The sequence below is a fragment of the Pezoporus wallicus genome, unplaced genomic scaffold, assembly GCF_028554395.1.
Source record: "Pezoporus wallicus isolate ANWC-B61680 ecotype Strahan unplaced genomic scaffold, APGP_CSIRO_Pwel_v1 contig_3710, whole genome shotgun sequence".
Classification (NCBI taxonomy): Eukaryota; Metazoa; Chordata; class Aves; order Psittaciformes; family Psittacidae; genus Pezoporus; species Pezoporus wallicus.
In genome coordinates, this window is record NW_026640315.1 from 990,550 (window position 1) to 1,017,582 (window position 27,033).

Genomic DNA, 27,033 nt, shown 5'->3' on the forward strand with positions numbered 1-27,033 from the left:
AGTAACACTATGTTGTTGCAGGGTATATAGTACAATCTACTGCATTTAGAGGTAAACTGAGGCAAACCCTAGCAGACTTGTAAACCAAACCCTGGAGTCCTGATAAGCAGTCCCATTCCAGTGAGCATGAACAAGTCTCTCCTAGCATTCATAAGCAAAAAAACCCCAATGAAGTTTATAAAAAATGTGAAGACATTCACAGGAACAGAGGAAGGTTGAGTTTTATGACATTTTCCTTATTTTTTCAGTTTGCTGTGGACTTTCTGAAAGTGAAATTCTGGTACCATTTAACTTATTAACTTAATGGCTGCTTGGAATTTAAGTGAATACTTGACAAAGGGAATAAGGTTTTCAGGAGAAGAGGTTTCATTTGTTCTGTTGAGGGATATGTATTTTTCATTACTTTCTCTAATTTTAGCCTAATTTTCACTGACGTTTAAGCTCCAGATTTCCACAAATTCAATATGCTAACATGGTATTATTGAGCATTATCTGTTAAAGGCTTTCCAAGTGTGAATACAACAAATATACATGCTATGTTAATGACCTCTTTACATATGCATTAAATACATCAATAGTTGAGTAGAAATGTCATCACTTTTCGGTACAAAAAGCATTAATGAATACTAAATCCACAGTTAACGATGCAGCATCTTGACATAACTTGATTTGATTTAATCCTGGCTGCCCTGTATGTTCTATTGCTAAGAGTAGGCAGTTTCTCCTGAGTGTTCAGTGTGAATACAGCAGATGTATTTGTTAAGTATAATTTCATTAATTTATTGCTTGTTCAAACATAAAATAGTCTTGGAAGTTCAAAACTCATTTGCTGAACGGATGACCATCCTAGATTTTCAGGTTCCCTAGTCTGTCATGCAGAGCTGCTGGCAATGCAAACTTCGTAATTTTTGCTTGTAATGAGATGCCTCTTGTTTCTGTGCATCACTAAATGTGTTATTTGATACTAAAAGCATACAGCTGTCAGCCACAGTATATTTAAACCAACTTACTTTTATACGTTATTCTGGTTATGGTGTCTCTGTTGAGCATACGATTTAGAAATGGATTTGATGATTCAGATACCTACGGAAGAGAAAATGTACAATGTCAAAACCTGTTCACAACCATTTCCCTTTTGGAAGCGTAGCTGTTTCATGTGCACGCACACACTCTCTCATTCTCTTTCTCCTGACGTTCCTCCAAACTGTTTCTGTCTTTTTTTTGCACTGCTGTGGGAAGAGGAAATAATTACTTGGATATTTTTGTAACCAAACTTGTTAGGAAGTTGGTACTAAAAATAAGTAAAAAACCCCCTTCAGGGATGAGAGAACAGGATGAATATAACTCAATGCCTGAATACAAGTGTGAGTACTTGTACACAGGATGAATGTAACTCAGTGCCTGAATACAAGTGTGAGTACTTGCATACAGAATGAATATAACTCAATGCTTGAACACAAACTTGTGTACAGGTTTATTCCCCAACAGCTTTGGGATTTGCAGGTGGTTTAATATTGTTAGGCAGGATTTTCATGTAGTATTTGATTATTCCTCTCTTTATTGAGAAATCTACTTTCCTTGCAGCAGCCTATTTAAATTACAAATAAAAGCTGTCTTCTCTTTGTTTTCTATACAGGTATGAAATCCCTAAATTTCACCCACAGGTGCTTACAAATATGTGTACATACACATATACAGACACAGAAAATGTCCAGTCTACATCAAACATACCATACCTAAAGAGGACTTAGAGGGGAAAACGATAGCGGCCTTAGGGGCACTGTTGTTGTATTGTGGCGTTGGGGTTTTTTGGGGGTTGTATGTACTGTATCAAAAAATCATTGTTGATTATTAACAGTAATTTAACAAGAGATTTTACTGCACTGCAAATGGCAAAATTATTATTGTGTAGAAACAAATCGGTGTCACATGTTGCTATGGAGGCATTTTAATAACTGTACCTTCAACCATCCCACTTATCTTTCAAATATTCTGTGTTTTTTTTCCTGAGACACCAGATGCTGCTGTTACACATCCAGCATTTATCTAGAAAGAAATCAATTTATTTTGAAAATGGAAAACTTCACAGAAAGTTTAATAAAGGTTTAGGAAAATAAGTGGGCTATTGGAGAAGCTGTGATGCAGCTCAGTTTGACAGGGAGCCTTCAGGAAAACTGTGTTCAGGTTGCATTTTATGGAAATTCAGATAGTTACTTCTCCTCTTAATGGTTTTTGAACTACTCTCGACATTTAAAATACCACACACCTTTACATGCTTAGATGAGAAGGCCTAGAGAAAGATGCAGTGAAGCGGATACTAAATTCTGTGGCTTGTTGCAGGAGGAGGTGTAACTCAGCAAGCACACGAGCAATGTGTTATTTAGACATAATTGGCCTGCTGGGCACTTTGAAGGCTTGTTTCAATTGTATCCTTTTGTGCAAATTCAAGTGAGATCGTTGGGATGTAATACAATGTATTTTGGATGAAAAAAGGTATCCTAAATATCTTTCTTCAATATTAGATCTGCATGAAAATTGTCCTTTTATATCTAATTATTCAATATGCTCTGTGAAATGCATATTTTAATTCTGAAGTTAATGCTTTGTCAGGAAGTTTATAAAATGGGATTGAGGAGTCCTAAAGGGAACTGAGAGATATCCACTGCATGAAGTCTGATGAAAGCTATTTCAGCATGAAGTATGTATTGAGAAATACGTGCTTTTTTAGAGTGATGAAAGACACATAATGGCAGAATATGACACCACTTTGGGGGGAAATGCATTCTTCATACAAAATGAGAAAAAAGGTTTCTCCAACAAAACTAAGGAGGTTTGAGTAAACTGTGATGTGGAGTTTAGTGCTAGATCACTGCAATTTATAGACCTAATTATGCAACTTGAATGTAACCGGATGGAACCCAAAATATGACAGAGTATTCACAGGTCTTTCTAGCTCTGTGAAATGGAAGATAGTAAAAGATTGACTTTTAATATTCTCTCAGTTTTGATAGTTTAAGATGCTTTAAATTACACTCTGAGAAAGAACTTGGTTTGCTCACTTGAAACATCAGCATGTGTTCAAACATGCCCTTTCCCAGGGCCGCAACCTACTGGGAGAGACTTACTTTAAACTGAATGAATAACATTTCGTGAAGAAATACCCAATCTGCAAAAGCAGTAGCTTTTGTCATAGCCATTAAAGTGTTAAGATGGATGTTTATGATGTAAGGGATTCCCCCCACCCCTTCCCTTATCCCTTTCCATTTTTCTCGCATTACACTGTAAATGCTTTGGAGTAGAGATTATGTGTTCAGTTCCTAGGATGATGGTGTCTCTGGATTCAAGATCAAAGCCTCTGGGTATTGCTGTAGGATAATGAGGAGTCCAACTCCTAGATTTACAGTTCATGGAAAAATAAGTCTATTGTCTGTATATTAGGTATTGCTAATACTGAACACTTACTTTCATAAATATGGAAACTACCACCAACCCATTAGGACTCTTTGCAGCTTCTGTGACATTTGTGTACAGCTCATGGTTATAGTGGATTAGTTGAACCTAGAAAACAGGGAAAGGAAAGATTACAATTAAACAGTAGCAAATCATAGCATACGCTGTTTGCAAATACTCTCTATACACCAATTGGTTTGTATTAGGATCCCATCCATGCTTGGGATATTTTGCAGTCTTTCAGAGGTTTGCAGCACGCATGATTTGAATAATTTCAGTCACCATCTGGCTCCAGCTGGCACAGCACCAGTGTGTTTTCTTCTAAATTGCCAGTAAGTGAATTTATCCACATCGAGTTATGAATTGCACTGCAGGGGTTGACATCATTTCCCTGTTGCAACAGCACTTGCCATGGGCATCAAGTAATCTGTACTTTTCAGCCTCAAGCCAAACACAGAGGAGTCAGGGGTTAACATATTTGAAGAAACACATGGGATATGGGTTTGGAGCAGTTCAAACCAGCACTCTCAGAATTCAAAACACTAATATTCACTGCTTACACATTTTACAAACTCGGTTGCAAAAGCTCCTACAGTTAGGCACTCAGTATTATTGCTAACCAGGTTCTCCTTAGCTCCTGCAGCTTTCCTTCTGCTTTTTAGTTTTATGAGTTGCTGGAACTCTTAAATTACAAAGGCACAGTTCATCTCTCTCCCAGCATGTGTAAATTTCTTGCCCAGAACAGTGGTACTTGATTTGTCTGGGATCACTGGACACTGTTATATTTATATTACAATTCCTAGCTCTCTTTTTTGAAGATGAATGACTTTAACAAACTTGCCAGGCAGTTAAACGCTTCTAAGGCTAGTAGCTTTATTTAGCCTCAAGATATCTTTCTTAGTTTTCAGATGTCAGTTAGGAAAGTAGGGTCATTGTTCAGGCACTTCTCAGAATTGCAGCAGCCTGATGTTTGTATTTAAAAACCAGGAGTGTCTTCCATGTGCTGGCATGAATCTAAAGGCTGTCCACTGAAATCTCTGGACTTGCATATTGTGAATGAGATCAGTAGTAAGCTGATCTATATCTGGTAGTCTTTTTAAGCATACAAATAGCTGCAGACTAATGCAGTCAGTAAGGATTTTCATCACAGAGTGCTTTCTGTGTTTATGATCAGGAAGAAACCAAACCCACCCCAAACCCCACTGAAATGGGGTTCAGTGCCTGCGCTGGGGACTTTCTCTTTTGGATAAATTCAAAGTCTGGTGCTTCAGTAGTGCAAGGATTTTTCTGCAACCATGAGTTCCCTGTCTGGCCTCCCGCATACGATCAAGTTACAAAGACAAAGCCTTGCTTTGCCATCCAAATATATGTATGACCACCACCATGTGCACTAGTAGTGCTCTGAATTATAACAGTATCCCCGTTTATGTGTAAACTGCATCATTGTTATCTCAGTCTATGATAAGTTGAGAAATGACATGTCCAAACTCTGGGAGTGTTCAGAGTTCTGTTTCCTACACTCTGCCCTGACTGCAAAATGGATTCTTCTTGCAAGTGCATTACTTGGAATCAGATCTTACGAGCTTTCCTAATATGAAAATCCATCACGCACTGGCCTCCCTCCACCTCCCAAATACCCAAGCAATGCTGTTTTAGTGCTTGGACGTTGACGAGAAAAAGGAGTAGTGGAAATTCAGAAAGGAAAGAGGGTATTTGCATCAGTAAGATTAGAAGATCGTTGGCACATAGCTTTACTATGTTCACAGACCAAAATAAATGAGTTAAGGGTCAAAATTATTGCTATAATGTGTTCATTTCAGTTACTTTTGTCCTGTCTGGACTGAAACTACTGCTTGTCCCTGTTACAGTTCACACCATAGGCACTTTTTAAGGCAAGCAAACAAACCAAACTGGAACGGAAAAGTAAAAATGTCAAAGCAGCCAATGAAGTCATCTACTAAATTCTGACAGCGAGGAGGCAGCATGAATGCAGCATGTTTTCTAAAGGTCTTGTACAGAATTAATGAGAGCATTTATTCCACAGTACAGAGAGGTTATAGGCTCATGAGTCATCGCTCTGTGGTATTACTGAACTTTGATAACATCGTGGTTGTGGGGACTGTGCACTAGGTGCAGTTTTTAGGCTTAGTAACGTATTTTTATGTACAACTGTTCTCTCTGCAGCCAAACAAACTTGTGAATTAGCAAGGAAGTAAGAGATGAAATCTGCTCCAGACCAGAATTCCTGTTGTGCAAAGTCCCACACTAACAATGAATTAGGTTAATTTAGATGATCTCATAAACCGAAATATCTAGTGCAGGAATGGGTAACGATCCAGACAGACATTTTTCCTTCTGAAACCTGTCACTTTCTCTGTGTTGTATCCTTCCTCCCTGCACCCAAATTAATTTTAAAGCTGTTTCCATGGCACCATGGTTAAATTTTATGGGGTTTTATTTTTTTTTAAAGGTTGATTATGTAGGGAGGCATCATATTCAAAGTTTCTCATATGGAACAGACTAATTTAGAAAGGTACAAATGAATAAAGATGTCTTAGATATAGAATATTACACACAGGATAAAAATACAAATCCCTATGAAATTCCTTCTTTTGAGAATAATTTCTTTAAAGTTGGCTCAAATACCTGTCATCTTACAGTCTGTATTAAATACTACTGCAGTCTTCCATGAAGGTGAAGCCACGCTCAACTAGAACGGCTCACAAGTGAAAAACTCACTTTTTCAAACAATGCCACTGTATTAAAACCAAAGCAGAACAAGAGCCAACTTGCAATGCTGAAAGTACCCTTCGATTCTAGTTTCAGGGCTCAAACATAATACAGAATCTTGTTATAAACCATTGATTTTCTTTGGAAGATTCCCCTTTTAAGATTAATTTGCCACAGAACAACTGATTGCTCTTTGTTTTCCTCAAGCTATAGAAGTTCTGTTTTCAGCGAGGAGAAGAGAATTAAGATTAATTACTCCCTTTTAGCTGACGAAAAACCAGAATGTGCCCTTGTGCCATCACCCAAGAACATGTATTGGACCAGGAGCAGATGCAGCACTTTTTAGACACATGAGGCTGGTGATGTTGGGAATGTCAGCAGGAACCGATGACAGGACATTGGGGTGGTTTGCTGAGCACACTCCTCTCAGCTTGTCTGACTGTGTCTTTGGGGCAACGTAATATAGATAGCCTGATGTTATGGCTCATGTTTTGGCCACTGTGTGGAAAACATCCAATTCCCTTTCCCAGCACACATGCATGTGTGTTCACAATGGTAATAACCTGTTCTTTGCCTGTAATTTGCTAGCGTTCAGCCCTGTACGCATCCCATTTGTTCTGGTTTTTCTCTGCAATGCATTTTGCTGTTTCGCTTGATCCTTCACCGAGGGGAAATGTGCACCTTTGGGCAGAACTAGCTGCAGGATATCTTTGGTGTGGCATGTGCCCAAGGCTCTTTGGCTAAGCAAAAGGAGGCAGTTTGCTGTGTTGAGAGTTGTAGGTGCCAAAAATTCCAGGGACTGTTTCTGAGCAATCTGCTAGCAGTTTTTTTAACTTGGAGAAAGGCATTGTGTGAATTACAGAGTGCTCATCTTGTGCGTGGCATAACCCTTTTATCAAAGTTAGATCACCGTGAGATGTTCTGCTGCAGTGAGACATGGAGCAATGTGAAACTGAGGGAATACAGAACAACACAGTGCTTTACAAGCAAATGTTTCCATAGTTCTCTTGGGGGTAATGACATACCCTTTATTCTCACTTGCAAGTGTTCTAATTGAGTGCATAAACATTTTGATTTGTAAATGACAAGGGATCTAAACCACAAAGTGAATGGCAGCAGAGAACAGCTAATCTGTAACTATAATATTTGTATTATGCTGTGCTGCTTGATAAACTGTTGGGATACCCGATTGAGAGCAGGCACAACGCATGCTTCTAGCACAGCAGGGAACAAAAGCAAATGAAATTGCTCAAGAAGACAGGTTAAATGTTTGTTTTGATTCACAGTCCTGGTAAAAAACAGCTGAGATCTCATTAAGGGAAAAAATTATACATTTTTGTTTATCCAAAGTTTAATAACAACAGCAAAAGGAACATAATTTCTGCATGGCAGGTGTCCAGCGAGGAGCAGAATTTGAATGAGTTAAAACCCATTCATAGCAACAGTTGATATTCCAGTTAAAATATACTTGCTCTTAGAGATCTTTTGTAAAGAGCAATAACACCATATCATCAAAGATTTATTTGTGGTATTAATTTTGCGGATATGAACAAGAATGAGATCTGAGCTCCTCACTTGGGGAAAGCAAGGATTTTTTTTTTAAGGTGTCTCCTGGTTCTAGGATGTGTGATTTGTGTGGCTGACAGAAATGTTTTTAGGCTTGTCTTAAGTGAAATGAAACATACCTCCTGCTTCATGTGGAAATACGGCATCACCTGTGAGAGCATGCACCAGGCTCCTCAGGACCTGTGGTCCTCAGCTGTCTTGTTTCATTAGACCAATACCTGGCAATGATGTGGTGGAAACTTCTCAATCTTTGGCAAATAATGAAGCATTTTTATGCTGTGTTTCTTAAAAACAGGCCTAAATATCACATTGACTATTCACGAAAGAAAAAAGTCAACTGCGGCTTTTTTATAATTGGTGAGGATTTGAAGCTGGATGTTGTCTTCTCTGAATTCTTACCATGACCAAACTTTGTAGACACACACACTCACCCATGTGCAAGGATACTCCTGCTCAAGGCACAAGTCATTACAAGTCAGGCACGGTAATGACTTCAACTCTGTGGTCCACTTCTCTGTCTCTTTTGCTTTGTGAGCCCGCTCAGTGTAACAGCTGGAGAACCGAGCTGGTAGTGGGCTCACAAGATGCTGCTTAAGATGGAAATTAGGATTCACAGTAACTGTCTTTGGAAAACGAAACCACCATTTTGTTATGAACAGGGTCCTCTGCCATGAAATGTTAGGCTCTGCCAGGGTGGTATTACCCCCATCCTTATGAATTAATCCACAGATGTACCCGTCTGTTGTTTTTTAGGTATATGCCCACAGCACTGAGGTACTCTCATGTTGTTGGCAAATTGGTAAAATAAATTTTACGTGGCAATCTACCCTTCCAGCAGTTTACTTGGCATTTCAGCAAACTACTACGGCTTTCATACTAAAATCAGTTAAAAAGATTAACTTCAATATAACAAAGGAGAAATGCAAACCCCATTTGTTTGAAATGATTTTGTCTCTCTCTCTCTGAAGTTCTATTAAATCTGATGCTTTTTGGGCTGTTGCTGACAAATGTGGTATGTTGTTTCTTGGGTTTTTTTTTACTGCTGTTCACAGTTATTTTGTGATCAAAGAAATGCCTGTAAAAAAGTGGTTAATAGAAACGCCTGTCACCCCATTTATAGCAATACACCAGCAATTGTATCCAAGGTAAATAAAAAAGGTTGCAATTCTTTTTTACTTAAGACTAAGAGTGCAAGGAAGGAGCTCAGTTTTCTGCTGTTTCTGAGTAGACAGCTCTATAAAATCATGCAGAGAAATGCAGTAGTGCATCATGCAGTGAAGTGGAAATGCAGTCAAGGGTTAACTGTGCTTGGCTGCAAAATCCACTTTACTAGAAAAAAATGTTAAGCTAGGAATTAGCACTTAAACTGCAAATGGTGTCTAACACATCATTACATGAGCTGGTAATAAGAACTAACTGGCAATACCTCTGTTCAACAACTGATGTTCAACAGACTGCTCTAGCCAGGGTTCCCTGGTATGTAGTTAGCACTCTGGTACTTTGAGCATTTATTATGGACTCTTGAAGTTTAAAGTAGTTATCTCTAGATGCAGATATATAAGCAAAAGGTGAGAGTCTTAAGCTTTCTAGGGCATCTGTTCTAAGACACTCAGAGTGTTTAACAGTACTTTGAAGAGAGATGGTGAGGATCCGATTGGATGCAGGACAGAAACAGACATTTTGGCTTCTGACCTGGTATCTTACATTGGTGAGGCTACTAACAGAGGAAAACACGCTTATTACTTGTTTATATGCAGCTGTTGCAGCTAGAAAATATGATCTGAATGAAGTGCAGATTTTAAAGTATTTCTTCTGAATATTTCTGCATCTTCTCATTTCCTCTATAAGTCTTTAATTCATTTGCAAGTAGGAACAGGGGTAATCTCAGACAATACTTAAAACTTGACGTTTCTTCTAAGAATCCACGGGACTACAGGAAGAACAAATTACTTCAGAGGTCAGATGGGCTGTGCATGGCTCAGAATTTGATATTAGGAATTTTCACCTCTGTGCTAACACCAAAAAGTAAAGTAAATGATAGGCAGAAGAAATAAATGTGAAGGGTGACGGATTCCTGCCATCCAAATGCTGCTGGAACTGTTGCAAGTGTCACAATCATTTGTACTTTCTTCCAGATAGTAGGAAACACAATGAAGGAAAAACCCAAATTGAGCCCCAGAGGTACACAGATGCGCCTGATGCTGATCGCTGTGTGACTTGAGGAGAGTTTTTGACAGGGCAGTCATTGTGGAAGCATTCCACTGCCAATTACCCTAAACACGGGGTGTATTTTTGGCTGACCTGCCAGTCAACCACTCTTGTCATTCACTGTTAGCAGATGCGCAAGAGCTGGGTGAACACAAATAAATGAAACAGTTCTGCAATTCGCTTTGTGTGAGGATCAAAATGAAATCTTATACTTAAATGTTTAATGTTGATTTTGCCTTGGCTGATGCAAAATTTCATTGTGACCTACAATTTGGCACTGACCCGATCCATCATCTACAAGAGTTACATCTTAAGAGAGAAGAGGGGCAATGTAGGAAAAACAGCTATTAGATGAGCCTATCTCTGGCTTTGTGCAGGATTTTCTGACTAAACACTACATTCAAATTGTTTTCTCATTTTAAATACAACAGATGCTCAGACACCACGATGATGAATTCAGTATAAATGCTCCATTTGGGAGATTCAGTTATATAATGGTGCTGTGAATTTCTGGGAGAATTCTGTATTTCTTCAGCAGTCAGTCCAGAAAGCAGCAGAAAATTGTTCCTACATGTCAAAAAAAGTGTGGTGGAAGTAGCCATTGACGCTAGTGTTATTGTTCACTGTCTTACCCTGAGATACTGAGTGAAAAGGACACACGTGCAAGGTCACTGAACAGTGTGACAGGGATGCATTAGCAGTTCAAGCCTTCTCTAACAACATGTGATGCCACTAGAGCTCTCAGTCTACCTTGCCAAAGTGCCATCTGTAGCTACGTTTCTGTTCAAAGGGTGGGCATGCTGGGCAAGAGCAGACAGAGAAATATCACAGACTGATGAATAAAAGAATGAGGGGAAAATGCTAATAGAATTTGGGCTAGTGGAAATCTAGTTGTTGACTTAGGCCTCACCCCTTTTGTCCTCATTTTATAATATAGTAGGAAAAAAATGGTGACCAGGATTTCCTGTTTAAGGTGCAGAGACTGAGAGGAAGGAAGGCACAGATCTACCCTGCACAAAGAAAGTAAGGAGGGTTTTATTTGGAGTTTTTATTTTTTTGGGCTCAAGAATATCCTGGAAGCTTCTTTTAAAGTGATGAGAAATACAACTGCCTTTTTGTTTGTGTAAATTGGGTAAGAGAGTTTCATGTTTGTAGTTTAAAAGGTAAGTTTGAAGTTGAGAAATAACAAGCACAAACCAAGAGGACTGGAATTATCTAAGAATATAAGATACTGCAGCTTAAGGCAGGCAAATATAAAATGATCTTGTTTCTAAATGAACTGAATGACATTACACTCAGTAGGAAAGATAAGTGACACTCACAAGTTGTAACTAAGCCAGTTATTTTTTATAAAGGAAGCCCTTCAGCTCTATCTACAGATTTGGTGAAATAAAGTCAGATATTAGCAGACACTACTCAACAAATGAGTACAGCATATATTGAAAGGGCATGAAATTACACAGAGAGCATCTGTTTATCATAAGGATGCATTCATCTGGGTACCTTGTAAAGGGCCCTGAAAAGTGCCACACGGTAAAATCAGTTCAGCACAGCCACACCAGTGCTGATTGGTGTCACTCACACAGGAGATGATCACAGAAACCTTTCCAGTAGCCGTAATTACACCACAGTTGGTTGAAGTCCAAGGATTAACAATGGTTCTCTTTGTTAAAGGTATCTTCTGCAATTCCCTGTTTTATACCATCCCTCAATTCTGCTTCCCTACATCCACAACAAATAAGCGTCTTGGCTTCATAAGGACAAGAAAAGAACTCCTCTTATTCCACTTGCTTCAGAAACTTTCTAATTACATATTTCAGCACAGTAGCAACCTTTTCCTAACTCACTGGTAATTGTTGTGCAGACTACCTAACATCAATGACCTCTGCTTTACAGTTTGTCCTGTCTGTAGAATATAAATTCTTAGAAGCAAGAAACCATCTGAAAATCCAATCTAAACATCAGGAAGTAGAGCTGAGAGTACCTTTGTGAATACACTTTTAGTCAAGAGTTTATGTCAATAAGAGAAGGGCAGTGAAAAATAATGAAAACCAATTGCAACTCCATCAGAAATGCGGTACCTGCCATGTCTCTTGTGGGCTGTTTGAGTAGTAAGATGTGAAAATTAAATTGACAAAAGATGAAGAAAATCATTTATGCAGCCTCACTGTAAAAATCAAATAGGGCTTCCATTAGGAATTAGAGGGATGACTGAACAGAAGGTGAAGCTATGGTGCATCACCTCTAACATTAGGAGCAGATCTGCCTAATGGGATTTGAGGTTTGTGGAAAGGAGGTTCTGAGCACAGAGTGCTTTGGAGATGCTGTGTGGGAATGTTCATGCTCATCTGACGCGATAGGAATCTGAAATCTTTTATCTGGTAATTCAGCTCTTCATTGGAAAGGCTGGTGAGTGAAGCGACAGCAGCCTCTTGGACGTGATGGTGGTGAAAGGGGTAGCAGTGAAGCCACGCTTGCAGTTTTCATCAGCAGTCTTTCTACATCAGGCAATGGAAGTCAAAGCCTTTTTTTCCTATTAGAAAACATGGACAGTATTCATTTGCAGGTTAATTTACATAGCCGAAATGTTGAAAACAGTAGTGTGGAAATACCTGAAATGCCAAATGGATATTTTCCCTTAATGAAAGAAATCCAGGGAATGTGCCGTGCTCCAAAATGCTGGAGCTTGAAAAAATCTTTAGTCTGTTGGACTTCCCACAATCAGAAAATGTGAATTTGGGTCACGATCCAAATGAAAGTCTTTGGAACTTGTTTTGTCCATGTAGTAAACTCTTTCCTGCTGGCAGAAAGCCTGACCTCAGTCAGGCTGTGAAAGCAGCTCCTTATTCTCGCTGGCAAAGGGTCTGGCCTTCAGAATATTTCTGGCTGCCATGCAAATACCACATACTACTTATTTCTTGCTGCTTCCAGTTCCTACTGGAAGAGCTATAGACCTCTAGAACACTAACTGGGGATCTGCAGCACCACTTCCATGGGGGTTAACATCTGAATGAAGTGAGGGACTGTGAAAGAGGCAGCTGCAGCTTTGCAACCTCTGTCTTTCAACTTTCTCATCACAGCACCATTTCCTTCAGTGACACTATTGGTTATAGGTGAGGAGGGGAGGCAGAGAGCCTGTGGTGCCTTGGGCCCCTCTCTCATCCCCAATAGCAGCCACTCCACCTGCCCAGGCATTCTTGGGAGGGTGGTTTTAAAGAGTCAGTCATGGGTCCTGCTTTCCCTGTGCGCCTGGGGAGCTGCATGCTCACAGTATGACTGCAGTGCTAGGCTAATACTGTGGTTAGATTTGAATTCATATGAATCTCATGAAATCACGCAAGTATTTATGAACGCTGGTGCACAGTGACTGGAATAGTATTGCCCTTTGTTAGATGTGCAGGGAAAGACCGTTTCATACAAACATTGTCTCCTCTGGGTTTTGTCTTATTTTCCCCCCATGAAATTACTCTTTATGAATTTGACCAGCTGTAGTTTCTGCAGTTATCTGTCTTCTTTTATTTAATTTCTACGTTATGTACATTATCCTGTGGAATTGCTCTTGCACAGCAAAAGGGAATCTTTCTCTTAGTGCACAGATGAAATGGAGCTGAAAATTACAGCAGATAAAAATCCAGCTCTTTGAACCGTAATGTTAAGAACACTTCAACCAAAGTAGGCACCTAATTGTAGATAATGTTGATTGTACATATTACGTTATTACTCTGTCAAGCTTACACCACTAAGCATGTATTTGATATCATTATACTGCAGTAAACAATTTATTGTTGTGGTAAGATCTGCTGGTTTGTGATGTCTGTAGGCAAAGTTGCATTACACTTTAAACGCAGATAGAGCTGTCTGTAGATGTTGAGTTATGGAGCAACACTGTAATTATCCTATTACCTTGCTAGAACACCTAATTATTTGTCAATGATGCGAAAACCTGAGAGCTTAAATGTGAGAAATTCTAATACAAATGTAGCTATTATTTGCTTTCATTGACGCTTGAACAATACCAGTGCGTGAGGCTGTTGCAAGGAAAGGACCCCATATAAAACTATAGCAATGGGGACTGTATAGCACTAAAATGACATGTAATAAATGATCGATTTCTGATTTTAATAAGTGTAGTATATATGCAAAGGATGTGTTTAGCTTTACAGTTCATTTAAATATAGATATGATTAAGTTTTACTGCGTAACAAATTATGTGCTTCTATTACTCCAGCTTTTGCAACAACAGGCTTGCAGAAGCTGGAGTAATAGTATGTAATTTGCAAACCCATTTTTGCAACTTTAAAAGGATACACATAGATAGACACAAGGTAAAGGAAAAAACTAGTTCCTCCTACTTATAAAAAACAATTGATTGAACTGTGAGCTCAGTTTAAAGTGAGAACTCTGTCTCCGGTGTTTCCTGATCTCCTCAAGAAAAGAAGTTCCTGAATTCCATTAAAATTTGCTGGAAACAGCATCAAGAGTTTTTCCTGGGAGAAAGGTTTTAATAATTAAAATTAGTCAATACTAAAGCACAGGATGTTATTTGATCTTGTGCAGAAACTGACACTTTCCAGAAGGGGGGAAAGAAATGCAGCCTCTCTAATAAATCAGTTTGTGCAGTACTGGGAGTCAAATAGAAGAAATTTGCTGCAGAAGAAAAGAGGGCAACTCACCAGGGAAACAGGTTTGCTCAAAATAATTGTGAGTTTGAACATCAAGGTTGGGATTTTTAGGACATATTCAGGGAAAAAAAAAAAAATCCGTAGGACCCTCAGGATGAGATGTAAAAATACCTCTGTTAGTACTTCAGGGCATTACATCTCTCAACCACAATATAGAGTTGCTCTTGGCTCTTGTGCTCCAGTCCAAATTTCAATTTATCTGCTTTTCCCCCTGTAATTTCAGCTGAACTCAGCTGGTTTATCAACTCAGTCTGTATTTCTGTGCAGAACTGAGGATACCCACCTTCATTTAATAGACTGAAATTCTGCTCCAGTAGCCCCTGTCAACTTTGGTTACTGCCAGGAGATGAAAAGATGAAATAAAAGCCATGCTAGAGGGTGAATGTGCCCAGCATGGCCCAGTTTCCTTTGGAGCCATGCTCGTTTTCAGACTGTCCTATACTGATGCCTGCACTACCCAAGACATGACTTTTTCCTTGCCCATATTCCAAGCCATATATTCCCCTGCTTTTATGGACACCAAACCTCTCCCCTGTCCTTTTCTGTCCTGTTTTTTCCTGTCACTTAGAGTTTGTCATTCCTCTCATGTTACCGCTGCTACCCAGCTGTGACATTCCTCACTGCACATTTCACAGAGAAGCAAAATGGTCCTTAAATAGACCCTAGCTTCCTTTCGCAGTGGTGTTCAGAGGTTAGCGAATATATTTCTGCTGCTTTTCCAAGGCCATCATAGTGGGAAAGGGCAGCACTGCTACTCTGCTGTCTACATTGCTCTGAGGATGTCACAGGTTGCTCTTGCAAGTGTTTCTGAAGGCACAGGAAGATCAGTTCAGGTGCTCTGCCCTTTTCTTTGTGCTGCCAAACTGCATCTTAGCATTGCTTTTTTTAGCTTTGATGTTCTGTAATTAGAATCACTACATTTTAGAAATGCAAAAGATCCCAAATGCTGCATTAACTCAACTGTGTTTAAAAAAACATATTCTATAGCCTTTTACCATACAAGGAGCGCAACATTAATGTACAGCTTACATGTACAGAGGGATGCTGCAATTTAGATGCATTGATGCTGTGGCTGAAGAAAACCTCCACAACCTTCTGAATTACTTGTTTGATTCACCCTGTTTGATCTCTCCTTGTGTCTAATCAGATGAAAAAGTAGAAAGGGAGGCAAAAAAAAGACTGTATGGGCAAGCAAACCTCATGGATGCACAACCTGCTTTTCTGTTCCCATTTCTGACCTTCGGAGCGTGTTCTGCAATTTGTTAGCAAAGTTTATTCTGTATTATCTGAAGCACTACAAAGGACATGGACTGTACAAAAAAGGGGCAATGCAAGAACTGCCTTTAACACAGAACATAGCTGGGAGAACAGGCACATGCTAAGTCTGCTCATACTCTGAGCAGTGATGTGAAAGTAATGTATTTGTACTTCTGATTAATGATTTGATATCCTGATTGTCTTGGCTACAAGTTCTAAGTTTTTAGCAAGGAACAACAGAAGAGATCTCATTTTTTAGCATCTTTTATGCTCCTGCTGTATTTTACAAGTGAAGCATTCTGTACTCGGTAGTAGAGGAACACCGTGGAGGTGGGCCTGGCATCTGGCAACCACCACAAATTCTCCTGACATCAGGGGGACAAGTTATGATGCAGGCCTAGAAGGTCAGCAGTAGCTTGGTCACAGCTCTCTGCAATTTTATTCCCTCATCACACTTACACTGTTCTCAGCCAGCTGAAAGTCTGGTGAAAATCCAGTTTCAAAATGGATAAAAATAGATCTACTTTGACAATGTAATTCCGACTATTTAAAAAGGCCCAGATAAAATACTGTGGTCCCTTTGATTCAATTACAGGTCACTGTTGCAGAGTAGATGAGACAATAGTGATCCTATTGAACTGCTCAATTGCCGAAGATTCTGCAGTATCAGCTTGTATTTTCCAGGAATTCTGTTTCAACATGGTACTTTTGACAATACAGGTCCATCCATATTACAAAACCAAGCTCTAATCTCAGTACAGACAAAACTTTAGAGCAAACAAAGGTAAGAATGAGGATGCTGCTGCCACAACACACTCATCTGCAGCCAATGAGCCAAACAGACCAAAGACAGGGGCAACCAGCAACTCAGGCACCCGTTTCCTTCTGCTTCCTCTGCTGTTAATAACAAATGGGGAGAAGGGTAAAACTACCAGCAGCAATTAAAGCAAAAAAGCCTTTAGCAATTTCCCAGTACAATCTACCAAAGCACGAGCTGCTCGCATTGCTTCAGAATAGGAGGAGGAAAATTTCCCATGAATCAAAATGCTGAAGACAGCCTCTTAAGCAAGGAAGTGTGTTTCGCCTAGCCAACTATTAATAGTGGATGATAGATTCAAACCAGCTCAGAATTGCTGCTGATTTTATCTCGTATCTCTACATATACATATACAGATATATTTATCTGTAGTGTAGCTCGTGCTGGGCTGACCACTCCAGAATAGCTGGCCCAGAAACTTGAAAGCTGATGCATTGCAGCAGGTCAGACTTCAGCTTCCAAAGGCCATGCTGCTCTTCTCAAGTTATTGGCAGCAGTTTTACTGTCTGCAGCTGGAGGTGTTCACGCAGCCAGAGATGGATTTCTTATTTTTACACAGTGCCACTGCTGTAAATTAGATTTCCATTATAAATTAAAATTGCAAAAGAAGCCTAGGTTGCTTTGCTGTTACCATAGTGCAGTTTGTGTTGCAGAAATTGGTAAGGCTCTGCTTTATACACAGATGAATGGTGTACGAACGTATACAAAAGAAATGTGTGCATGTTAAGGAAAATTTGCTTTATTTGCTTCATTAGCAGCAATTTGGCAAACAGTGATTCAGCTACAAATCTACTGATTAGAATCAATCAACATCTCAAAGTTTGAGGACTGTCAAAATAATTTAATGGCTCAATAAATCTGAGCCTATACATCCCAAGAAAAATTGCTTTGTATTTAGAGACATTTAAAGATATTTACCATATCGACATTCCATGAACTTTGAGGATACATCTTGTAAATTATTTTCACTGCTTCATTGACTTTTAATCTTGTCACTGCTTACAGCCCTACTGCAATTTAGAAGAAAGTACTTCCAGATTTATTTAGCTTGGTGTATTTATTATACTACAGTCCTCTCTCTTCAGTATTGTTTTTATCTGCCTCTCTTGCTGTATTTACATTAGAAGTTTGGAACTTTAAAAGGTTGTTGGTGAGAGAGACAGGTTCAGGTATAGCTGATAAAAGATTTTCTGGGTGGCAGAATATTGTGTGTGTATGATGGGAAAGTCATGATTGTCCTTTAATATAGTTGAATATTGCAGCCTGCACAGTGCAGTGTGTACTGGGGTGATTAAGCGTCGCTTTAGAAACAACGACAAAACCAGCCTATTTGAGATACCAAGATCTCCGTGACTTTGAAATCACCATGAAATCTCACGTTCTGGTCTTCACTGCTGTCCTCATTGACTCGGCCTCTCTGTCTCAGTCTACCCATCTGTAAAACCAGCAACATAATTATACTTCGAGGTAATTGATAGTTAATGGGGAACGTGTTAATGACTGTAAAGCATTTGACAAAAAGGGCTGTCATTAGTGTCTGTTGTGAGCAGCTATCAGCAGTGAGGGGATGATGTGACCGCTTCCAAACACTGGCCATGTCTGAATTAGGCTTTTGGTTCAGGCTCAACTCTAAACAAAACAATGGTCTAAAAGGAGACAGATGGTCTCTTCCAGCTCTTTATTACACTTTTATTTTCCTTTTCACAATCACTAAAGGGCAGATTTTCAGCTGAGAGGACAGCTCAGTAATTCTGTTGGGTTTCCAGAATTCCCTTTTTTTAGTTTTTATTTTAAATGATGTGCATCTTTAAATTTAATAACGGTTGTTCACTTTGAGTTATAAGCTGCCACTTTCAGAGCACAAAATAAGGCATACAATTTAGCAGTGCACAGGTGAAATCGATCTGCTTCAAGCTGCCCAAAGATTGTCTGATGTTCCCAACCAAATATCAATGAGTTTACAAGATCATTTGAAAGATGGATGGCATTCACAAACTGATGTGGTTTTGGGTGCTACTAAAGAAGACTGGGGCTTTTAAAACATTCTGTTTTCACTCTAATCGCTTTATAATTCCTACGGTCTTAGCGATTTCAAGACACTTTATTTAGTAATACTTTATATACATCAAATAAAAATGAATGTGAAATTCCTATATACGATCACAGTGCAGCCAGAACTTTTTAAATTCAGACAGATTTAAAGATTTTGAACCCTAAGGATTGCATCCTCCTTTCCTTGTGCTGTGACCCACTGTACTGTGCTTCTGACAGTAACAACTGCACCGTAAACACACACCCCACCTTATTTTACATTTGTAGGCATGCCCATGGTTTCACTTATATCAACAGGGCTGTTAATGTATTATGAGACTGGGGGGTAGACCCCAAATGTGCTGCCAGAAAGCTCAGAATGCTAACAAAAGATTTCCAACTTTCTTTGAGGTATTTTTCGCCAGTGTTGAGCATATCCAAAAAGCAGGTTCGTATCTTCAAACAGGCCACAGGAAGGAGGCTTTGGAACTTCAGACACTGAATCTTTAAGTTTTATTTTTTTTTTCCCTGCCATTTTTCCTTTCATCATTTTCCTCGATTTCTGAAAGAAAATCCTATGAGAATGAAACAGGCATTCATTAGAATCTGCAATAATAAGGGTGTTTCTCCCCCGCCTGCTAATTAACTACCCCAGGGAATAGCTCTACCAGTTAGGAGGAAGCACAGCTCCTCTAGTGTACCTTTTGTGACTTGGAACAGTAGATAGGGAGGCTCTGAGCTACACATCAAACAGTGAAAATCCTCTTAACTGAATACACCCTTGGGCTTTACACAGAACAGGGCCTTACACAAATCATAAGCAGAACTAGTAGGGATGGTTTGTTTTTTTTTTTTTGCTGAAACAGGGTTTTGCTAGGAAAATGCTTACGTGTCAAAACCAAAGTACCTCGTGGAGGGAACCTGACTGCAAAGAAATGTTGCTGAAACACGAGCAGACGTTATCAGAACCTCCCTCATTTCCTGCCAGTTTGTCTTGTGATTTAGCCAAGAGTCTGGAGGTGTCTTCATCACTCTACCTTACCTTACACTAATCGATTGGTTTTCCTGTGCGTTTTGTTTGTGGGTACGGCAGACTGTAAAAGGGACAACCTCACCTGGAGTATTGTGTGCAGTTCTGGTGTCCTCAACATAAAAAGGACATGGAACTGTTGGAACAAGCCCAGAGGAGGCAATGAGGATGATCAGGGGACTGGAGCACCTCCCGTATGAAGACAAGCTGAGGAAGTTGGGGCTGTTCAGCCTGGAGAAGGGAAGGCTGCATGGAGACCTCAGAGCAGCCTTCCAGTGTCTGAAGGGGGGCTATAGGGATGCTGGGGAGGGACTCTTCATTAGGGACTGTAGTGATAGGACAAGGGGTAATGAGTTAAAACTTAAACAGGGGAAGTTTAGACTGGATATAAGGAGGAAATTCTTTCCTGTTAGGGTGGTGAGGCACTGGAATGGGTTGCCCAGGGAGGTTGTGAATGCTCCATCCCTGGCAGTGCTCAAGACCAGGTTGGACGAGGCCTTGGGTGCCATGATTTAGTGTGAGGTGTTGGAACTGAATGATCTTAAGGTCCTTTCCAACCCTAATTATTCTATGATTCTATGACAAAGTGGGTACCCAGAGCCCAGGAGCTTTAAGGTTCCTACAGGGAGCCTTAAACCACAACTCCTAGGGTTAGGCTGTGACTTGCAGCCTTGGATGTGCATAGAAATATTCCTGTCTGATGCCTCTTTTCTAGCACTAATGCCTAAACTAGGAATGGTCCGGGATGGACTGTAACATTTACAACCACAGCAGCATCATTCTTCCAAGCTTGTCTGTCAGCCTCCTCACTGGAAATACCTCACTATGATCACTGTTCTGAAGGTAACATGGAACAAAATGTGCCAGAATCCAGCTTAACTGGAGCAACCTTGGTGTAGTCATTTGTATTTCAGGTGAAACTGGCTCCATAGGTCAGTGCCGCAGCACTCTGCAGAAACAATCCACAATCCTCAAAGTCACCAAGTAATGCCACAATACCCAGAACTGGAACCAGAGCTCTGTCTGTTTGATTCTTTGTCTCTGAAGTATACACATGTCCTGCTAAAGGAATGTGTGGTAAAGAAGACTCTAGGTTTCACCCATGATGGATTGCTCTGCACATACTTCTTGTATTTTAAATTATGCTTTTATTGGCAGCAAGTTTTTATGATATTTTATTGACCCATCCCTGATTTTTATGTGAAGACAGCAAGTAACAAACCTATCTTCTCTCAAGGCACTTGCCAGTATCACACTGAATACTTAAGAAGTCTTTTATCCTTTTCTGAATCAGAATTCCTTATTTCAGACAACTATGCTAATTCTGTCAAATACGAGAAATAGGATAAAGGTTTGTTTCTTGCTTCTTCTGGAGAGTCTCAGCAGAACCACAGTTTGAAAGCCATACTCCTTCACTACAAATTTTAATGCAGCAGATGTACTTCATTCATAGTTTGATGGATTGAAGCAGGAGCAAGAAACTTTGTCTACAAAACCTCACCAGGGTCTTTCAAACTCGCATGGTGTCAAGCCAAAAGAAAAAGCAGGAGGTAATGAGAATTGGGTGGCTGAACTCCTGTAGCTACAGAGGCTGTAACACTGAGTCCTGCATAGGCACAAAAACTGATGGGCCTCTTGGGACCATACCTGCATGCTGTGCTTTGGACATAAAGTACTAGACTATTGGAGATACTTTAAAAGATTGATAGCTCAGTTCTTGATCATTTTGTGCTTAGATTGTCAGAGGAAACAGGAAAGAAATTGCTAAAGGTGAAAGGAGCAAAAATTCACATAACAAATATGCCAAAGTATACTGCTTGCATCGAATATGCCTTGAAAAATAGAAAAATATCTGTTTTTTAGAAATAGAATAGAAAAATATCTATTCTTTGTTCAGAGGAATTACACGTTTGAGAGAATGTGACAGCCATTTGTGATCAGCCCAACACTGAAGGTTAAGCAGATAAAGACTGTGTTGCCAGCTGGTTCTGTCATAAGCAGAATTTCCAGGGACTAGATGGCAGTAGCATGGTCATATTTTGATAAGAAAGAGTAAATAAAATTTGAGATGATGGAAAGAGATGGACAGTAATGGAATTGGCCTTTCTAGCTAAAATCAGAACTCCCTTTGCCTTTGATAGTGCTTTCAGAGTAATAACTTGTATATGGTGCTTTTCTAATGTGCCGATGGCAAATTGTCAGTTAGAAAATGTTTTCATGGCAGTTTCATTAAAAACAACCACCAAAACTGCTGCAAAATGACTGAACAGAATGAATGAATTTCGACTGAGTTTTAAACCAGCCAATCTAGGCAGGTGTATGCAGTGATGTCCACCTAGTTTATACAGAGATAAGAGTGCAGACAGGTAAAGGTGGGATATTAAAAGATAAATGGAAAGAAAATGGACTTTGAGAAACATGGTTTAACCTTGTCAACTGTAATTCTCCACGGTGCTAATGCTGATGCTATTGTGCCTGGTGTTGCACACTTGCTATTTTAATGGTAGTTATGCCTGAAAAACTGCTCTAATTGTAATAATTCTAGAAAGACATGAAATGATATCAAAACTGTAAGTTTCCCCTGTTTGTGAAATATCCTAATGTATTACCTATCAAGATTTTGTCTAAAGAAAACAAGATTTAGGAGTATTTCCTTCTCAGTCTTTACTAAAGTATCAGTTACCTAGAGGGTGAAAATAAAATAGCTCAAATTTGAAGTATTTTGCCTTTCTGGGAGGCAGTGTATGCCTGTGTCCTTCTAATTAAGGAAAGGTCTACAGCAGTGATGGAAGGTCAGGTCCGTATGCTAAATGAAAACTGTACCTGTGACCTCCCTGAAAATGTAATAACAAGGCAGCTACAACTGGCACAATTTAGTTGGCTTTTACTAAAATACTAAAATGTCTCCTAAGAAACTATTAAGCAGAAGGTAAGGGACAAAGATCTAACAAAGGAGTACCTGAAGCTACAGAAATAACCTGAAGGTCAGAGAGCTACTGTTGAGGGTTTGCAGCTGCCACTGTGTATTAGGAAACAGTCAGGGAGGAGGGAGACTTCTGTGCCAGAGCTCCTCCTGGGCTAATTCAGACCTATGAGTATGTGGTCCCACATCACAGATCCCAAGTCACGGTGACCAGAGCATCGGTACAGGATGTGGAAGGACCTTCCTGCTATCTTGGCTGCCTCCTTTGCCTGATTTGCATGCGGGTATGAGCCAGGAACTCTGCCTCCCACAGAAGGGCTGTACCAACAAGTTTAGACCATTCAAAATCAGGGTCTCATATGCTGTCTGAAGCTCTTCTATTTGTACAGAATAACATAAAAATTACTGAAGAAGACTGCTCCAGAGTGAATCCCCATGCTCTTGGGAGGGCTGTCCTTGCTCTCAGGGCTAGCTGGATCTGACTCCACTTAGGCATTAAACAAGTAATGAAGCATGCAAGTGCCTGAGGAACTTCACTGTGTGTGCTGGTGATGGATCAGTATCTTGAAGGTGCTGTATCTCATCTGCTATTAACTCTGGATGCTCCTTTTTACGGTCTGATTGCCAGCATTCATCCTCCAGCACACAGGCAGTGTACCAGAGCCCAGAGAGACTGGGCTGAGAGGGTATTGTGCTTTTTTGCAGTCTGATGCCCCTGGTTAGGATATAAATAACAAACCACACTGTTTAATCTCAGACAAAAGTCCATTGCCTTCATGAGAGTTTTGTCCAGGGTGATGTTTACAGTAATTGCTCATTATTGTTTTGGTACATTGCAAAATAATGAATATTCACATATGCTTGCTTTTTATTTCCTTTTGTGATTGTCCATTTGCAAGAGCTTTTGTATAAGTAGTGAGCCTGATTCCTCCGTTCTCTGCAACGGTGCTTTGAATAGGTTTGGGAACAAAGTTAAAATTTACAAGTGTAATGGAGAAATCATTACCAAGTAACACCAAACCCCGTTTCAGAATGAGCACAGGGTTTTTGGCCGCAGACGTAAATTACTCTTTAATTAAAGAAGAATCATCGGGTAGCAAGTCAAGTCACCCCAAGCAAATGATAATAATATGGAACGAGGCAAAGTGAATACGTGGTAAGTGACACTGGAGGTTTAGTGCTGAATGTTTCAGACTCCCAGTGGTTTAAAAGAGCAAATCCTACAGCTGCTACTCTAAGCAGAAAAATTCCACCTTATTGCTTTATGATGCTGGATTTTAAAATGGAGGCACCGAAGGGATTTAGATTATAGTCGGTGACAGACTGTGCTCTCAGTACACTGACACTCTCACTTCTCCCTCCCCCCCGAAAGAGAACAGTTGGTAACTGAAAAGTAAACATGGGCAAAAAATATATTTATTACTGAAGGGATCTGTTTCACTCAGTACCTAAGAGATTCAGTATTTATCATTCCTTGCAGCAGCTATTTTGCTGTGTCACATGCTACATTAATATAAGCTGACATTGGCACGGAGCTTGCCATTTGGTTGGGCAGCTCCCACGGTTCTGCTAATGGATGGACAGTTCAGAAGATTCAGGGAAGTAGTTTACCAAGGCGGAAAGTTTTCTGGCAAGGAGCACCCACATATGTGTAGATGATGAAAAAGAAGGGAAAAAAACCCAAGCCCCCTAAAAACCTTCCTGCAGAGTTTCTTAAATTTCAGTCTATAGCACCCAGCATCTATGGAGCTTGTATCAGAGTCTCCAGAAGGCAATAAGCAGAAGCAAAATATGCTGAGCTCGTACCGAGCACTTAGAATTTCCTGTGCAGAATCTGGGAAGAATAATGTGCTTCAGTAAAGCACTGAGAAATCTAGGGAATCTGGATGCTTTCAGACTTAGGTGATAAAAAAGCAAACATGTGCTTATCATTTGTGATTCCTCCTGTAACTCACTTGAAAGCAGAAGTCCAGTTGCTTGTCAGTGGCAGTAATGAAGGAGAACTTCAGTGCCATGTAGCAGCTGGTACCGTAACTCCAACAGCTTTTCATTCACACCCTTAAACATTATATGCAGGATTTTAATTCTTTATAGTACTCAGTTAATAATCTACAGAAACTGGGTGATTTCTACATTGTTTGTTGTCTGAAATGTTAATGAATTCAGTTGTTCCACAAGACAATGGTTTTTGTTTCAGGCAATTTTACCAGAGCTAAATAATCAGAAGGATTTTATAGTAAAATAATTCTGTAAAGGTCCTTCATTTATTTGATGTGACAGGAAGCATTTTTTTACGTGCAATGACTTTACAAATACCTCAGGAACCTGATACAATGAGGAAGTGCAAGCCTGAAACAAAGAGCAAAATCCTGCTCTTGGGTACCTGAAATTCAGTCTCAAATTTTAGAAGTGGTTCAACACTTGTTCTAAAGCATCATTCAAACTCCAGATGGTATCTAATGATCGCTTGGGATTATAAAATCAAATGACTGTTCCTTTCAATTATATGTTATTGTTAGTCTTTCTTGTAAAAGAAGTAAAGCCGTAATTCTCCTCCCCACATATCTTAGTTGGAATTCTCCAAAGAGCCATAGCTGTATGTCTAGGTCCAATCCTGATTCCCCTTTGGTGCATTTACTAAACTTCTAAGGTTTATCTATTGAGAGAAACATCCTATTACAATTTGCTTTAAATAAAACCATTATTTTTTTCCAGTTTTATCTGTGCTATCATAAAATGCACACTCGCACCTACAGTATGAACTGTAAATTCTTCCCCTTGCAAAAAAAACAAATAAGTCAAACCCCTCATTTGTATTTCCATTGCTAATCAAGCTGTAGAAAGGTGGAAAAAATAACGTGGATGGTATTTATGATATGAGAAGCTGATTATACACGAAGTAAAATTCTTTATCGCTGATATAAAGTCTGGACATTATATAACTTGATTTGTGTAATTAAGGTTTTTTCCTAAGGGAAAGATAAAATAGGCTATTTCTAGAATCTAATTTTCCTTTAAAAATGGCTGTATGACTACAAGAGCACTAAAAGTAAAACTGCGACTGTATGAATACCCTGGTGCTGCCTCGCCATGCAGCCGTTCCCATAAAAATGTTTTTTAGTTGCCGTGTATTTCTTCTATTTATGTATTTATGATCAGTGATTTATAGCTGCTGCACCTTCACTTGAATCTATAACTTCTCCTGGCTATCGAGTTTTGGGATTTCTTATTTAACAAGCGTATATTACCCGTGACTTCGAGACGACTGCCTAGCCAAAAAAATACAGGCAGGAACATAAGTTAAAAGTCAACTATTTCCACTTCAAAAGTGTTAAAGATGAAACTGCTTTTGAAGGTCACTAAGGATTAAGATGCATTTTTAGCACGTAGCCCGTGTAGGAAGTTTACTGCGTTTTGATGTAAAATACAGCACAAAAATTTCTGTTCCATATTCCTGGAAAGTTAATCTTTCTTGTGGTTTCCAATACAGCAGTTCAAAAGGAGAGGCTTCCTTGATAAGAAACATGGATCGCATTTTAAATATTGCCCATTTGCTGCTTACAAAATATCCGGATGTCAGCACATTATTCTGACTGGTACTTTACAATTGTTATGGCTGCCATGTAGCCATGGATGTTAAGACGGTTCAGTTACTGCCTGGCTTTCCCATCTTCAGCTGTTGGTTTCCAGGAATCACTCTGTCGTCTCCTCTCTCCACAATGCAGTCCATAATTCATGTAAGTGCATATAATGCTGAAAATCTGCCACAAAAACCCCAACCCAAAACCCTACAAAAAGCTGATGGAACATGAAATAAGGTAAATGGAATTGGGTACAGCAATTAGTTTGCATTTTTATCTGCAGACCTGATTTTTTACCCATCAGCGAAGTAACAGTTAAATGTGCCTAACTCGGATGCTTTGAGTTGTTTAAGAAATACAAGTACACAAGGGGCAGAACCAAATAATATGAGAAATCTGGGAAATAAACCCTGGCATTCTGATTTTCAGTATTAGATTTTAGAAAATTACTTGCAATATCTCATGAAACCTGAAGATATTTCATATTTTGCAGCTTCTCCCTTTATATATCCCTATGTAGCCACTGGGGGATTATTTGTTCAGTCACTACATGCCCCAAACTTTTCTGTCCTTCATTTCCATTGTAACGACTCAGGCAGAGGCAGAAGGCTGGTACTGAGCAAACCTGCAGGGCTGCAGCAAAGTGGCTGCCCTGCAAGCTAGTTAATTGTTGTATATTACCTCCTGCAGTGGTTCTGGAACAATCTGATACATGTATGACAGCAAAATACACAGTAAATTAAAGCATTACCTCTTAT

General features: G+C 39.5%; 1 protein-coding gene and 1 long non-coding RNA gene across 2 annotated transcripts in view; one reads left to right on the forward strand and one right to left on the reverse strand.

Annotated features, from left to right (window-relative positions):
• The window catches only part of LOC130604156 (uncharacterized), a 117,651-nt gene that overhangs the window by 20,587 nt on the left and 70,031 nt on the right, over positions 1 to 27,033 (forward strand). The window lies entirely within an intron of this gene.
• CA10 (carbonic anhydrase 10) overlaps positions 1 to 27,033 on the reverse strand; it is a 192,311-nt gene that overhangs the window by 10,446 nt on the left and 154,832 nt on the right. The window contains exons 6-7 of the mRNA XM_057418512.1: positions 3,463 to 3,558; positions 1,011 to 1,083 (exon numbers count right to left, since the gene is read on the reverse strand). Of these exons, the coding sequence (XP_057274495.1) occupies positions 1,011 to 1,083; positions 3,463 to 3,558 (169 nt within the window). The remainder of the gene's footprint in view (positions 1 to 1,010; positions 1,084 to 3,462; positions 3,559 to 27,033) is intronic.